Source organism: Cetorhinus maximus, chromosome 12, assembly GCF_964194155.1.
Source record: "Cetorhinus maximus chromosome 12, sCetMax3.hap1.1, whole genome shotgun sequence".
NCBI lineage: Eukaryota > Metazoa > Chordata > Chondrichthyes > Lamniformes > Cetorhinidae > Cetorhinus > Cetorhinus maximus.
Genome location: NC_135890.1, coordinates 110,563,948 through 110,579,942, shown reverse-complemented (window position 1 = coordinate 110,579,942; position 15,995 = coordinate 110,563,948). Strand labels below are relative to the sequence as shown.

General features: G+C 41.3%; 1 protein-coding gene across 2 annotated transcripts in view; it reads right to left on the bottom strand.

Annotated features, from left to right (window-relative positions):
* Positions 1-3,347: 3,347 nt before the first annotated feature.
* The window catches only part of gltpa (glycolipid transfer protein a), a 38,524-nt gene continuing 25,876 nt past the window's right edge, over positions 3,348-15,995 (bottom strand). Inside the window, exons 2-6 of one of the 2 annotated variants that reach the window (XM_078554419.1) lie at positions 14,730-14,788; positions 12,203-12,336; positions 9,634-9,784; positions 8,987-9,163; positions 3,348-8,828 (exon numbers count right to left, since the gene is read on the bottom strand). In XM_078554419.1, coding sequence (XP_078410545.1) covers positions 8,814-8,828; positions 8,987-9,163; positions 9,634-9,784; positions 12,203-12,336; positions 14,730-14,788 — 536 coding nt within the window. In that variant the 3' untranslated portion in view covers positions 3,348-8,813. Of the gene's footprint in view, positions 8,829-8,928; positions 9,164-9,633; positions 9,785-12,202; positions 12,337-14,729; positions 14,789-15,995 lie in introns of those variants that run through there. The other variant, XM_078554420.1, reaches the window with a different exon arrangement.

Sequence of the window (15,995 nt, the reverse complement as noted above, 5' to 3'; positions counted from 1 at the left end):
AACCCACTCTACCCCAGTCCAAAACATTTTTTTGCAACTTGTCTATTTCTTTGTCCATAACAAACTTAAACTGTACCATGTTGTGGTCGCTATCACTAAAATGCTCCCCCACCACCACCTCAGCCACCCGTCCGGCTTCATTCCCCAGAATTAGGTCCAGCACTGCGCTGTCCCTTGTTGGACCCTCTACATATTGACCTAAAAAGTTCTCCTGTACACATTTCAAGAAATCCACTCCATCCAAGCCCTTAACACGATGTCTTTCCCAATTAATGTTGGGAAAGTTGAAATCACCTAATTACCCTATTGTTATTGTTCTTACACACCTCTGCAAATTGTGCACATATTTGCTCCTCATTTCCTGCTGACTATCTGGGGGTCTATAATAAACACCTACCAATGTGGCTGCCCCTTTTTTATTCCTAAACTCTACCCACAAAGCTTCATACGATGCCTCCTCCAAGATATCATCTCTCCTTACTGCAGTAACTGACTCCTTAACTAATAATGCAATGCCTCCTCCTCTTTTACCCCCTCCCCTGTCTCGCCTGAAGATTCTATATCCCGGAATGTTGAGCTGCCAATCCTGCCCCACCCTCAACCACCTCTCTGTGATGGCGACTATATCACAATTCCACGTGTGATACCTTCATCCTCACCTTTAACTCATCCGTTTTACCTGCAATACTCTTGATTGGTTTACTCTATTATAAGTGTCCCTATTTTGCTAACATTGTGTCCCCTCCCCCTGCCGAATTAGTTTAAACTCCTCCCAACAGCACTAGCAAACCCACCCGCAAGGATGTTAGTCCCACTCTGGTTCAGATATACAGATGTAGACCGTCCTGCTTGTACAGGACCCACCTTCCCCAGAAATGGTCCCAGTGATCCAGGAATCTAAAACCCTCCCTCCTGCACCAACTCTTTAGCCACGTATTCATCTGCTCGAAAGGTCTTGCTTTTTAGTCTACTGCCTAGCTCCCTGAATTCTTGATGCAAGACCTCATCCCTCTTTCTACCTATGTCATTGGTACCAACACGTACCGTGACCTCTGCCTTATCACCCTCCCCCTACAGAATGCCCTGCAGCCGTTCAGTGACATCCCGGACCCTGGCACCAGGGAGGAAACATACCATCCTGAAGTCACGTTGACGGCCACAGTAGCGCCCATCTGTTCCCCTGACTATAGAATCCCCTATTACTATTGCTCTTCCTCCCCTCCTGTACAAACAGGCTGCTTGTATTGCCAGAAGTTTAGCTCTGTCTGCACTCCCTGGAGGAACCAGTGCCCTCATCAGCCTCCAAAATGGAATACCAATTTGTGAGTGGGACCCCAGGGGACTCCTAAACTACCTGCCTGTTTCTCTTGGACTGCCTGGTGGTTACCCATTCCCTTCCTTCCTCGAGCCCCTTCATCTGCAGTATGACCACCTCTCTAAACATGCTATCCATGATGCTCTCAGACTCACGGATGCTCCACTGTGTCCCCAGCCGCCATTCCAGCTCTGAAACCCGAGCTTCCAGAAGCTGTAGCTGGGCACACTTCCTGCACACATGCTGGTCCCAGGCACTGGAAATGTTACTGGCTTCCCACATGGAACACGAGGAGCACGCCATGGCTTTGAGCTCTCCTGCCATGACATATCCCTTTAAATTAAACCTTTTAAAATCAATTACTCTAGGGCCCTTCTTTCCTAATCCTCGTTACTATAGAATATACAAACTATAAACCACAAAAAGACCTTAAACTATCAGCAATTAAAGTAGTAAATACTTACCCGACCTGACCCACTACTTACCAATCAGTCCTTTCCCTTGTAGCCTCTACTGCTGCAGCAGGGCAAGACCACGCTCTGAAGATTTAAGAAGTTAGATAGCAAAGAAAAAAATGCAAAGAGCATCTCTTCCCCTATGCACTGAATTCCCACTGTGCACCAAACTGTCAATACCCACTCACTCTGGTGTGTCTCACTCACGATGAGCTCGCTCCCGTTTGTGTGCAAGCACAATGTAGGTGTGAAGATTGAAGGTTCAAATTCTCCTCTAGAGCTAGAGCATATAAACTATGGAGCTGTTTCAGGGATGCTGCATTGCCAGAGATGGTGTCCCTCAATTTTTTTTAAAAATTCATTCATTCATGGGACATGGGCATCGTTGGCTAGGTCAGCATTTATTGCCCATCCCTAATTTCCCTTGAGAAGGTGGTGGTGATCTGCCTTCTTGAACCACTGCAGTCCATGTGGTGTAGGTATATCCAGTGTGCTGTTAGGGAGGGAGCCCCAGGATTTTGACCCAGCGACAGTGAAGGTACAGCAATGTATTTCCAACTCAGGATGGTGAGGGACTTGCAGGTGGTGGTGTTCCCACGTGTGCTGCCCTTGCCCTTCTAGATGGTAGCGGCCATGGGTTTGGAAGGTGCTGTCTAAGGAGCCTTGGTGAGTTGCTGTAGTACATCTTGTAGATGGTACACACTGCTGCCACTGTGCGTCAGTGGTGGAGCAAGTGAATGCTTGTGGATGGGGTGGCAAACAAGCAGGCTGCTTTGTCCTGGGTGGTGTCAAGCTTCTTGAGTGCTGGTGGAGCTGCACTCTTCTAGGCAAGTGGGGAGTATTCCATTACACTCCTGACTTGTGCCTTGTAGATTTTGGACAGGTTTTGGGGAGGCAGGAGGCGAGTTACTCACTGCAGGATTCCTAGCCTCTGACCTGCTCTTGTAGCCACAGTATTTATATGCCTAGTCCAGTTCAGTTTCTGGTCAATGGTAACACCCAGGATGTTGATAGTGGGGAAGTCTGCGATGATAATGCCATTGAATGTCAAGGGGCAATGGTTAGATTCTCTATTGTTGGACATGGTAATTGCCTGGCACGAATGTTACTTACCACTTATTAGCCCAAGCCCAAATGTTGTCCAGGTCTTGCTGCATTTGGACATGGACTGTATCCAAATCGTCACGAATGGTGCTGAATATTGTGCAATCATCAGTGAACATCCCTATTTCTGACCTCATGATGGAAGGACGGTCATTGATGAAGCAGTTAAGATGGTTGGGCCTTTGACACTACCCTGAGAAACCCCTGCAGTGATGTCCTGGAACTAAGACATGAAATCAAACTCCTGTCTTCATCGAATGGTTCAGGCTCAGATGTTGACAACCACAATGCCCATAAAGAGCAACATTTCATTGCAATGCCTGTGTGCAAAATGGCTTCAAAATAAGGGTGGGGGAAAAGGGGGAGGGGGAGATGTAAAAAGTGAGGAGTGTAAAAGGGAAAAGGATGCTATATAAATGCAAGCACCTCTTTCCTAGAAATTATTACAATACATATCATGACACTACACACCATTGTGACAAAATAGGCTCAAAGTTTTATTGCAATTAAATCATTTATACCAATGTGACTGGAGATAAAGTTTTTTTTAAATAAGACATTTTACATTTTAGGATCCACATTGAGGAAGTCTCTCCATCAGAACACCTTCGAAAATAGAATAATTATAATCAATGTTAAAAAAAAGCGAGTTTTAGGTCCCCACACTTCTCAGTAAATGCATTTTATGGAGCAGTGATGAACAATGTGAAATAGGGCAAAACTTGGGCTGCATTCCCTTAGCCGGTCACACCCGAGGCAAAAAGAGGACACCAGGAGACCAGGTATAAGATGCTGGGAAAGAAAGTCAGAGGTTCTCATTCTTGATGAGCAAATCCTGCTGGAAAATATTTCTGCCTGGATGTCTAGTCAGGTCATGATCAGGCGAAGCTGTGCTCTTTTAAATGGTAGCCTGGCAGTAACACTACCCAGGCTCATGAGAAGAATGTCCCTTTGGGCACAGTGCTGAAAGGTGTCCCTAAAATCTACTGCATTAAAAAAGGTACTTTCAGGTCAGGAGAAGGGAAACATTGCAAAGAGAATAAAAATCAATCACTGGATCCTGATGCTGAGACTCCCTCCATTAGTAGTGCATTCTCCAATATGAAAAAGGAACAAACAGGGATCCTTCATTCAGGTAGGACACAATTTATAAACATGGTATATAAGACTGAACAGAATCCTGTAAAAAGAGGAATCCTAAAATTTACAGAATCTTGCGCATGAGAATTCCAAAACCAGTTCAAGGATGAACAAATTTAAACAAAAACATCCAAAAGGGGGTCTGGCATTAAGTTTAGATGTTTATTTAAGGCCCATGTTCCACTCAAGGCAGCAAAATCCATGCTCAAATACAGTAGTCTTTTTACTTCTATAGTTACCAACAGCAATTATTACCATAGTGAAACAAATAGCACATCCCCCAAATAGTAAGTGGAACACATGGAATTTTAAAAGGCAACAAAATCACACAGGGAGGGGAGGGGAAAATGTGTATTTGGATGACAAGCTCAAAGTTTACAAACATTATCTGAAACACTGAGATGAGATTCAGGGCCTGAAATCTCTCACTGACCTCCTCAAGCAGAAAAATACACTGACCTCTTGAAACAAGGGTTATTTATTCAGGTCTATAGTTGCTCACAGTCTCTGCCATTCCAACAGCCAGTGTGCGCTATGTTGTTCATGCACAACATCTAAGCTAACTTAATGTTATTCTACATATAACTGCTGCAAATTTATCAACTGTTAAATCAACCTCTGGTTAGCAGGAAATAACTGGATCGGTAACTGAATTTGAACTTAGGATGCTTTCTGCAGTATTTAGCACACGTAACCTTTTACAAATACACTCCGATATAAATTACAAAATAAATCTAAAAAAGGAAATATTTCAACTGGTTCAGGATTACTGGAAACTTCCTCAAAAAAAAAAAAACCACAACTGCCACAGATCTTGTTTTGCCTTGGAAGATTTCATTGCTTTGTGCCAGCAGGGTTGGCACCCAGTCAGCAATGCAGTGGTGCAGCAAGCAGGTTAAGACAACACCGGAAACACAGGAGATTCCTGATCATTTTAATCAAGAAATTAAGAAAAATAGAAAAACCTGTTAAGTACTAAAGGAAAGACAACATGCTGGACACAGACAGCAGCTCCACCAGCATCTGAAACAAAGAAGGGTTAATGATTCTGAGTGCAGATAGATTCAGATGAAGGTCCCCATTTGATTTCTTCCTTCCAGGATACCAACCACTCTGCCATCCCAATACACCTTTCAATATCAACCTAACAAGCAGGCAACATCAAAAGATGATCCCGCACCAGAACAGGCAGCCTTGCCCAACTGATAGGAGGAACACCTCTAGGCTGACCAAGCAAGTTTTGGTGAATGAACTCATCTGAAACATTAATCCATCTCTGTCAGATGCTTATCAGCTTGCCATGCACTGGAGATGTATTGCAAGGCGGCAACCTATGACAGAACTGTACACAAACTTAACATTGCTAATGATGCTTTCTTTTCTGTGAGCTGATGGGCTGTCTTCACAGATCACAATAAATGGATGGCTCTAGTAATATACAAGCATTTATTTCCATGCATATTGATGGGGAATATTGGAACATGTATACATTATCAAAAAGAAAAGGTTGTTTTCCCAGAAATGTGTCATACCCATAGTCAACTGGTAATAGTAAACTCAACTGCTGCATTTGCAGATTAATTTTAGCTCACTCTGTTTTAACTCCACAAAGCAGTAAAGGTCAAAACTTTGCACATGTCCAGTTAATGGTATCACCCATTGTTCAATTACAAATGTTGACACTACATCACCAGTCCTGACTTCACATCCTTCACCTGAAACCCAAACCCACCTGAATAATTCTCAGCCGCTTGCCATCAAGCAGAGATACTTGTGTAAGGGAAGGCATTCCATTCTAAGGGAGGGGAATGCACTAGTTTTCAGACATGGGCAGAGTAAGGACACACACACACACACAAACACTGCTGCCCTCCTGGCAAGCTCGGAATTTTTACAAGCCAAAAGTTCTAGGTGAGGTAGAAAGTGGAAAGAGATTTATTTTATAAATCACAAAACTTAACAACTTCAATTTTTAAGGATCAAAAATGTTATGCCCCATGGTTATAAAAGCTGTGGTTCAAAAAAATCAATGGCATTACTGAGATTTCCCGAAATACATTATTTATTCATTCCGTTATTCTTTAACAAATCCAAAAGAAAAAAAATAGAAACTTAATTAAACAAAGATGTTATAAAAGCACACGAGATCAGCAAAGTGCAACAGTCACAAGCATATCAGAATACGTAAAGCCCAAGTTTAGGGCCATTGCATGAGACCCAATATTAAAACTGAAACACAGTACAAACAAGTTCTAAATCTGTTCAACATTAAACATACTTAAATGACAGACTTACTCTGTGGAATCAGTTAGCTGGAATGATCTTGGGACATTATTAAAGTGGAAATCCTCTCTCCTACCTCAAATCAAAAAAATGCTTCATTATTTCTTGAAAACGTCATCATCTTTAAACTATCACAGTTAATAGGTCCTAGTATAATTTAAAATATGGTCTCAGATTGCTAAGAGTGAACCTGGTCAGCCCAGGTTTCAAAAAAAAAACATTTATAACAAGCAGCAATGAGAAGGCACTGAGGTTTCAGTCACTACTGTCACAGGACCACCAATACCCCCACACCGCATCTCCCACCTATCGCCATGCAGTGCAGACTTGTCTTTCAAGTGATACAAAAACCAAAACACAGTTGGCACATGTGTTTGATTCAGGTAAAGTTAAACATAATTTGCCAGAAATTCCTTCTTTTTCAATGTAACAATTGAAGGAATAATATCCCCCTTGTTGCTCCACCTTTCCTTTTATATATAAACATCTGTTTTGTAAATTTTGTGCTCAAAACAAGGGATATTGGTGCAAGCTATTAGCATCAAGCACTTAAAGACAACACTGCTAGATAACAAGCTACTTCTACTCAGCTATTTTTCCATCCCAACTTTTTATTGCACTAATTTGACAATTCTCCAAAACAAAAAGCTACTTGATCACATCTTAGAGGGAGACTGACAACTTATTGCTGAATTATCTAGCTCTTCCATGCCTATGAGACAGGAGTATTCAATAGATTTTTTTGTCAAGAGCCACGATCCTGAGCAGTAACTCATGCTAACAGCAATTGCTTGAATATAATTAAGATAAAACACACATTCTCAATTCTCCTAATGCTGAATGGGTAAAGGAACCACCTGCCATCAAATTGCATAGAAAACAAGGTAGTTCCAAATTTTAGTCTGGCTTTGTCAGAGTCAGCTGATCTCAACGAGTGTCCCTGGGCTAGGCTGGGGTTTGAAAGACTCATCGAGCAACCATCGGGGTCATTGGATGGCAAACAACCTTGAATTATATTTAAAGACTGGTCATGTTAGCTCATTTTCAGCCAAATGCTCCAGTTATTCAACACTGCACTATCAAAAAGAGTGCAGTTTGAAACTGGCTACCTGGAAGTGAAGGGTAAATTTGATATTGCAAGATAGCAGAAGAGCTTGGCAGTGAGGGAGACAGAGACAAGCAACACAGAATCACTTGTTATAAATCAACAAATGAATGATTAGCAAGGGTATCTCCTAACAGAGTGCAGAAATATTTGAAATGCATCAAGTTTAAAATTAGAAAGGACAATCTGGGTTCATTAAACCAGTTGATTCAGCTTACTGCTCTCTGCAATAAAAACAAGGTCAGTCTCCGCAACCTCATCCTCCAACTAAATGTTAGAGCCACTTAAAAGTACAAAATCAGTGGCAGATTTTGGATATCCAACACTGATCCTGAGATTTGCAGATTTAATAAATAAAAAGGGAGAAAGCCCAGACAGGAAGCTCTCCAAAGACACAGCAGTTAGAAAAAGCCTACAATGTTATCTTGATGTTCAAGTCCCCAACAATCCTTTGCTAATAAGGTCAAGAATTGCTCTCCTTCCATTAGTATTTCTGGAAAGGTTCAGACTGATTTTTCTAAACTGTACATACTACAACTCATTTATTATATATTTTTTTAAAAGGGTGAGAGGTCCCCTAATGTTTTAATTGAAATGAGCTATCCAGAATAGAATGTCACAGACTTCACCCCAAGTCTGGTGTCAAATTAGTTAATTCACGTTTGCTAGGCAAGAACCAACTTTAGCTCCTGTGGTTTGAGGACATAGGCAAGGAGGGAGAAGGAAAGAAAAAGCAGGTAGAGATTCTATGCTGAATCACAATTCAGCAACTTGAGCCAAGAAGTGGAGATTATATCTGAGCCTGTACAATGTACAATGTCCTTCCACTGCCACAAACAGTCAGCTAGCTGATAGTCGCTGTCTAGGCTCACACAAGAGGAGTGCCCACTTGGGAGAAATACTGGTACTTGTACCATATCCCAGCAGGCGTCAGCACCATTAAGAGAGGGAGAAATAGTTTAAAAAGGATGTGGTTTTATTTATCAGCATGAGCTTCTCCGTTTAAATTATAGGAGGTTAGCCTTGCCTCCTGAGATTGAAAAGAAAAAGATGGAACATTTATAAGTTGAGCTTTCACATTTACCTCAACATCTCCTCTATAAACAGTCAAAGGCCACATCAGTTCCCTGGTGAAAAATTACAAATGTATTTTGGGAGTAACCCTATAAAACCCTCTAGATCTATGGTCAGTTAATACAGGCAAAGGAAATTCATATTAGAAAATAATACACCCTCCACTGTTCCACCAACTGAACCAATAGGACTAATGGAATGGATGGACCTGATCTGTTTTGATTTAATTCAGTGTTATTACAGTACTAAGGTTCAAAAGTACACAGTAACTCACACATGGATCAACTTCACAGAGATGGTCTCTCTTCTGCCTGGATTCCACACTAATTACTGCTGATTAATGATCATTACCCTGTAGAAACAGCAACCTAAAAAGTTATCAAAATCACAGTGATTACAGTTAGTTTATTGCTGACAGGAAGGGGGAGAGAGAGAGAGAGAGAGAGAGAGAGAGTGAGTGAGCGAGAGAGAGAGAAAATAAGAGAGGCAGACTCAGTGCAAGTGTTAGACCTTGTAATCCAACTCTGCGTTCAGTTTTGTGTACATCTCATAGATTGCGTCGATAGTCACTGTAAAGTTGACTAAAAACTGTCTGATTTTCTCTACACATTCTTCTTCTTTGACGTCTTTACCCTTTGACAACGCTTTCATAAAGTCCGATTTATATGGAGCTGCGTAAACTGCAGCCTGCAAAACAAAAAGCAAGGTTACATGTTGCAGTCAACACTTAAAATCTTACCCCTTAGCATATCTTAATTGCCCAGCATTCTGGTTGATAACTGATCTGCCAGACTTGGTGGGCTTTGACAGTGATTGTATCAGTAATTCCAACATCCTCCCTTAAGGAAATTAATTAAAATTTCAGACGTTGTGGAACATTCAGTGTATGTTTAAAACTGAAATATTCCACTACTGTTGAAAACCTACTAGTTGGAACAATTCTTTTGAAATGTTTTTTCCTGGTCGCCCCATCCCCTCAAAGCTGCTGAGATGCAAGGGCATCCTACAGGCTCTGGAGTACTTCATGTTGATCCCATGCAAGGTTAACCTGGGAACCAATGTACAGCTTCTCACTTCCAAGAAATGCTGGCCAAGTGTGATTGCAGCTCAGCGTGCGAGCTTGTTCAAGCAAGGAGCAAATGCAAAATAACACTCACAGAAAATAGTCTTTGTACGAGCCAGCCATGATATTTCTTCAGGGCCAATTCATATGCTTTTGTTGCATTGACTCGAATGAGGTTTGGATTTGCATCATCCCGCTCCCCATCTGCGATGCTTTGCAGCATAACCTGTATGAACTTCAAACCCCTGCAAGAGTGGATGGGGGGGGGGGGGGTGGGGGAAAAAAAAATCACAAATAGAAATCAGCTTTTTTACCCCCAATTTCAAAAATCAGACTAATTTTTAATATGAATCTAGTAGTTACTAATATTATATATTGTATCAATGTTTTCAGTTTACATCATACCAAATCGGAATAACAGTAGGGCCCACAATTAATGTAAACCACAGTCAGAAGTATATCCTTGCAAGGTCGGGCTATCTTCCTTGGCTCAGTGGCAGCACTCTTGCCTCGGAGTCAGACAACTGAATTCAAGCCGCACTCCAGGCACTTGAGCACCTAGTCCAAGCTGACAGTTCAGCACACTCCTGAGGGGCTGCGGCACTGCCACAGGTGCCATCTTTTGGATTAGATGTTTAACTGTGGTCTGTCTGCACTCTCTGGTGGATATAAAATATCCCATGACAGTTGTGAAAGAAGAGGAGATTTTCCCATTGACCTGGTTAATATTTATCCTTTAACAAACACCAAATACAGATTAGCTGGTCTTCATCCCATTGCTGCTTGTAGGACCCTGTTGAGTGCAAATTGGATGCTCCATTTCCCTACAATACAACAGTGACTACACTGCAGAAGTATTTCATTGGCTGTGGAGCGCTTTGGGATGTCCAGAGGTTGTGAAAGGTTCTAAATGCTAGTTCTCTCTCTTTAAGCTGTAAATCCAATAGGACAGGCAGCTCCTTTGCTTTAAAAAGTTTCAATGTAATTTGGACATCTGTAAGCAGAACTCCATTTCTTAGCTACAGAATTTGCATCAGAAAATTGGCCATTCAGCCCAGCTGGGCTATGCTGGCATTTACCCGCCACTTGAGGCTCCTTCCACCCCACTTCATCTAACTCCATCAGCTAGCTATGTCAACCCTTAAGACATTTTGCATGGATGTATTTATTTATTTAACACTGCTCATATCTGAAATATTTTTAATTATAGCACAAACAAACAGACTCTTTGCTAAAGCACACAATATAGATTATAGCACACATGAACAAAGCAGTATAACTCAGCATCGTCCACTCAAACTGCTCTTGAAAATATACATGTACTGCTGTCAGGTTGATAATGGAGCCTTTAGTGCTTGACCTATTACAAGTCTTCACAGGGAACTACAATGGTTGGGACTTTTGTGCGTATTCAACAAGGTGCTGGGGGTTAAAATTGACCAGAAATTGAACTGGGCTAACCATTTAAATACTGCAGCTACAAGATCAGGTCAGAGGCTGGGAATTCTGCAGCAAGTAACTCACCTCCTTACTCTCTAAAGCCTATCTACAAGGCACAAGTCAGGAGTGTGATGGAACACGCTCCATTAGTCTGGATGAGTGCAGCTCCAACAACACTCAAGAAGCTTGACACCATCCAGGATAAAGCAGCCTACCTGACTGGCACCCCATCCACCATCTTCAACATTTGCTCCTCCACCACCGATGAACAGTGGCAACAGTGTGTACCATCTACAAAATGCACTGCAGCAACTCACCAAGGCTCATTGGACAGCACCTTCCAAACCTGTGACCTCTACCACCGAGAAGGACAAGGGCAGCAGGTGCATGGGAATACTATCACCTGCAAGTTCCCCTCCAAACCACACTGTTGCTGGGTCAAAATCCTGGAACTCCCTTCCTAACAGCACTGTGGGTGTACCTACACCACATGAACTGCAGCAGTTCAAGAAGGCAGCTCACCACCACCTTCACAGGCAATTAGGGTTGGACAATAAATGCTAGCCTAGCCAGCAACATCCACAGCCCATGAAAGAATGAAAAAAAAAATGCTTACTGCTCTTTACCAGTTACATCCTTGTTACTTAGTTTATTTTTCTTAACCCTGCTGTTCATCACAACAAAATCAAATTTAAGGTTCGTTACATAGCTGATCCAGTGACTAATGACTTGGAAAATAAGACATGGCACTATCTAAATAAGTGATTGCTCGCAGCTGGCAACAGCCCACATTTTCAAAATGAAAACCACATTTCCATTTACTGCAATTACTGTAATTACAATAAGGCAAATTAGATAGTGTTGGAGCAAGAGGTGGTGACCTTTTATAGGGCATCTATAAAAGATAGCTACCGCAAAAACATGAATAATAGCAAAGTGCTACAGAGGGAGACATTTCAATTTGAAGTCACATTTTAAATGGCTACCTAATAGTTAAAAGCCCACCAAGACTTCCATTCCCAAGGGCTTCCCGGTGTCCACCTGCAGTATGTGTGGATCTCTGAAATATAGATTCAGGCATTGCTGTGGTGCACTACATAGTCAAAACAGCTCCACTGTTCAAGCTCATGTACAAAGAATGGCCACTTGGGCAACGGCAGCTAAATTGTGGGGAGAGAGCAAAAAATAAAGGAAAATAGAGCTAAATAAATTAGACTGGTTACCTTTTGAGCCACATGAGCGCCAGTGTAGCTCCAACCTTTGGCCACTCGGTGCCATATTGTTCCTTCTCTCCTTCCAGGATCAGTTGCAAGGTTTTAAATTTTGAAGGATTTGTCTCATACACCGACTTGATTTTCTGTTTAAAAAAAAAATCAACTTTTGCACATACAATGAAACTTTCAGGGGAGTCAAAATTCAGTCCTTTAGTTAGCTACAATTTCCTTTGGAATGAAAGATTTGGCCAAAAGTGGCCACTTGGACTGCTTCCTTCATAGATCACTGTAAAATGCACCATATATACAGAAACACATAGGACTGGGGCAAGGAGTGCATACTGCATCATCAGTTAATAAAGTTAACTGCTGTTAATTATCATGTCATTGAAGAATGAAAAATAGTAAATATGCAATCTGGTTGCTATACAACTGCTCAAAATGTTTCAATTCAACCTCTGTATCCTTCTCCTTCTTCAAGATTCTCTTTAAAACTTACCTCTTTGATCAAGCTTTCAAGCACTGATCCTAATGTCTCCTTTTTAGTCCAGTGTACAAGAACAGCTTACTATTTTAAAGGCACTATTTAAATTCAAAGTTGCTGATGGAGGCCAAAGCACTAAATCTGAGCTGTGCTGAGCCATGTATATCAATTGATCATGTTAACTGCACTATCTTGTCTGTCCTGGCTTCTCACCCAGACCCACTTGTGCCAGCTCCCTCCTTCCCTTTTGTCTACTGCCCCATTCCCTCACCCTCTCCTCCTTTAGACCCCAAACCCAAGTTTCTGATTTGTTCCTGGGTGGCTCACATTATAACAATTCTTTAATCATTACATGCTTTTATCTTTTTACAGACAATAAAAGTTCCCAATACAATCAGGAATTTAATGAACATGGATACACTCTCCCTTTGCCTTTTAGCTTTATCAAGCCGAACCACTTCTACTCCTGGTTCAGAAGCTCATGGGTTCATGCCCTGCTCTAAATCTTGAGCACATAATCTAAGTTAACATTTCAGTCCAGTACTTAAGGACTCAGGCATTGAGGGAGCTGATGCCTTTCAGAGCAGATGTTAAGCCAAGGCTATGCCAGCTTATAAACATAAGAAATAGGAGCAAGAGTAGACCAGATAGCCAGCTGAGCCTGCTCTGCCATTCAGTGCGCTTATGTCTGACCTTCAGCTTCAACTCCACTTTCCCTGCTCACCAGATCCCTTGATTACCTGAGACACCAAAAATATGTAAGACAACAAGATCGCATAAACAACAATATCCTATAATCATTCTCAACTTCAAAGTCCAACATTAGGCAAACTTCTTCAACAATTTCCCTACATTACAACAGTGTCCATAGTTCAAAGGTTCTTCATTAACAACGAAACACTTCTGGACATCCGGAACTCATGAAAGGTGCAATATAAATGAAAGCCCTTTTTTTAATTCCCCTTGTACCAACCTGAACCACCAAGATGGCCTAACACCTGACCCAAAACAATGCAGTGTTCCTCCCGTATAGTACTAGAGTGACACCTTAGATTATGCACTAAATTAAGCCCTAGAGCTAGGCTCAAACCCAGGCCTTTCTCAATCTAAGGCAAGGGTATTATAATTGAATCAAGTGGACCTCCTACAGGGAATTTCTTATTTAAAAGTATTTTTAAAACAGTAGAAATAAAAGTTACATGATGACTTAATTTATAGAACTAATAAATAACATTACTATCCAAAACTCTCTGATAAAGTAAATGAGATCTTGAGAATGAAATATATACAGGTTTAAAAAAAACACGAAAAAGATAAATCTGAAGCTCTAATGATACAATGACTGAAGAAAAGATAAAATATATAAACTGAAAGCTGAGTTCAGACTGATAAGAGCAAATATTCAGGGATAATTCAAGTTAGATACTGTATATCTGTGGGGTTGCGGGGGGGGTGGCATTGATAGAAGACAGATAAAACTGTAGGTTTCTATAGAAAGTTCAGATACAGGCTCTGAATAGTCTCCTTCATCTGCACATCTTTTTGACTGCGCAGTCTCTGAGCAAGAACTGTGAGCAACGATGAAGAAGGATCCCCGAGCAAGTCTAATTCTGGAGCTGACATTATGTTGCTCACTACAGGGCTCATTATAGCCAAAACAATTCCTCGTAAATTACACCTGCAAATTAGTCAGTCGGTCTTACCATATATTCCCCATTACACACTTATCAGAAGCACAGGTGGGATTTGCTTTCATGAGAACAGGCAGCCTGCCATCAGCTCACTGACACAATGCCTCTCATGCATGAACATCAGCAAGCTATCCAGCCATGGAGGCCATTACAGCTATGGCTAAACTACATCAGAATTCCACATGTGAACTGGCAGCAAATGGTTACAGGACAGGAATGGGAACCCCTCATGTGTAGAAATTATCTAATGATCATTGCACATCCTACACATACTGCAATATACCTTATTTGGAGATGTTAATGGAGCAACTGCATAAACCAATCCACATATCATTGGATTGCCACAGTCCTGACTACTTACACTGATGTTGCCAGTCACATCTGCTTTGATTGGTGAAAATACTGTTGATCCAAGGCAATCTGAAAATAAATAAATGCAATTTTAGAGGAAGTGCACCTTATTGAATAATGTGTTGTACAACAGGCAAGACTATCTCTGTAAAAGCTAGCAATTAATCTAAATTGTTTGTCCATTTAGAACAATTGAAGCCTTCTGATTAAGGGATATTTCTTGGCTGCTTGAAAGAATAGTTCAAGAAACATTTTTAAACAAATGTCAACACATTTATGGATTGTGTATGTCATCATCTTAATTTGGATATAATCTGGATATATTAAATTTATATGTACTGAACTAAAGTCAGTTTGACTATACTCCTACTCACTTCATTAGGCAATTCATCTTGCTTATCTTTTATATAGTATTTACATAAGAGCATAAGAACTAGGAGCAGGAGTAGGCAATTCAGCCCTTCGAGCTTGCCCCGCCATTCAATACGATCATGGCTGATCTCATTTCAGCCTCAACTCCAATTTCCCGCCCTCTCCCCATAACCTTTCAACCCATTACTAATTAAAAATCTGTCTATCTCCTCCTTAAAATTATTCAGAATCCCGGCATCCACTGCACCCTCTGAGGTAGTAAATTCCACAGATTCATGACTCTTTGAGAAAAGTAATTCCTCCTCATCCCTGATTTAAATCTACCACCCCTTAGCCTAAAACTATGGCCTCTCGTTCTAGAATGCCCCACAAGGGGAAACATCCGCTCCACGTCTACTTTGTCTATCCCCTTCAGCATCTTATATACATCAATTAGATCTCCTCTCATCCTTCTAAACTCTAGCGAGTATAGGCCTAAACTGCTCAATCTCTCCTCATTAGACAAGCCCCGCATCTCTGGAATCAATCTAATGAACCTCCTCTGAACAGCCTCCAGTGCAACTACATCCTTCCCCAAGTAACGAGACCAAAACTGTGCACAGTACTCCAGGTGCGGTCTCACCAATGCCTTGTACAGTTGCAACAACACATCCATATTTTTCTACTCTATTCCTTTAGCAATAAATGCCAAAATTCTATTTGCCTTCCTTTTTACCTGCTGTACCTGCATTCTAGCTTTCAGCGATTCATGCACAAGGACACCCAGATCCCTCTGCACTGAAGCATTCTGAAGTTTCTCACCATTTAAATAATTAGTCACCTTTTTATTCTTCTGACCAAAATGGATAACCTCACACTTATCCACGTTAAACTCCATATGCCAAATTTTGGCCCATTCACCTAA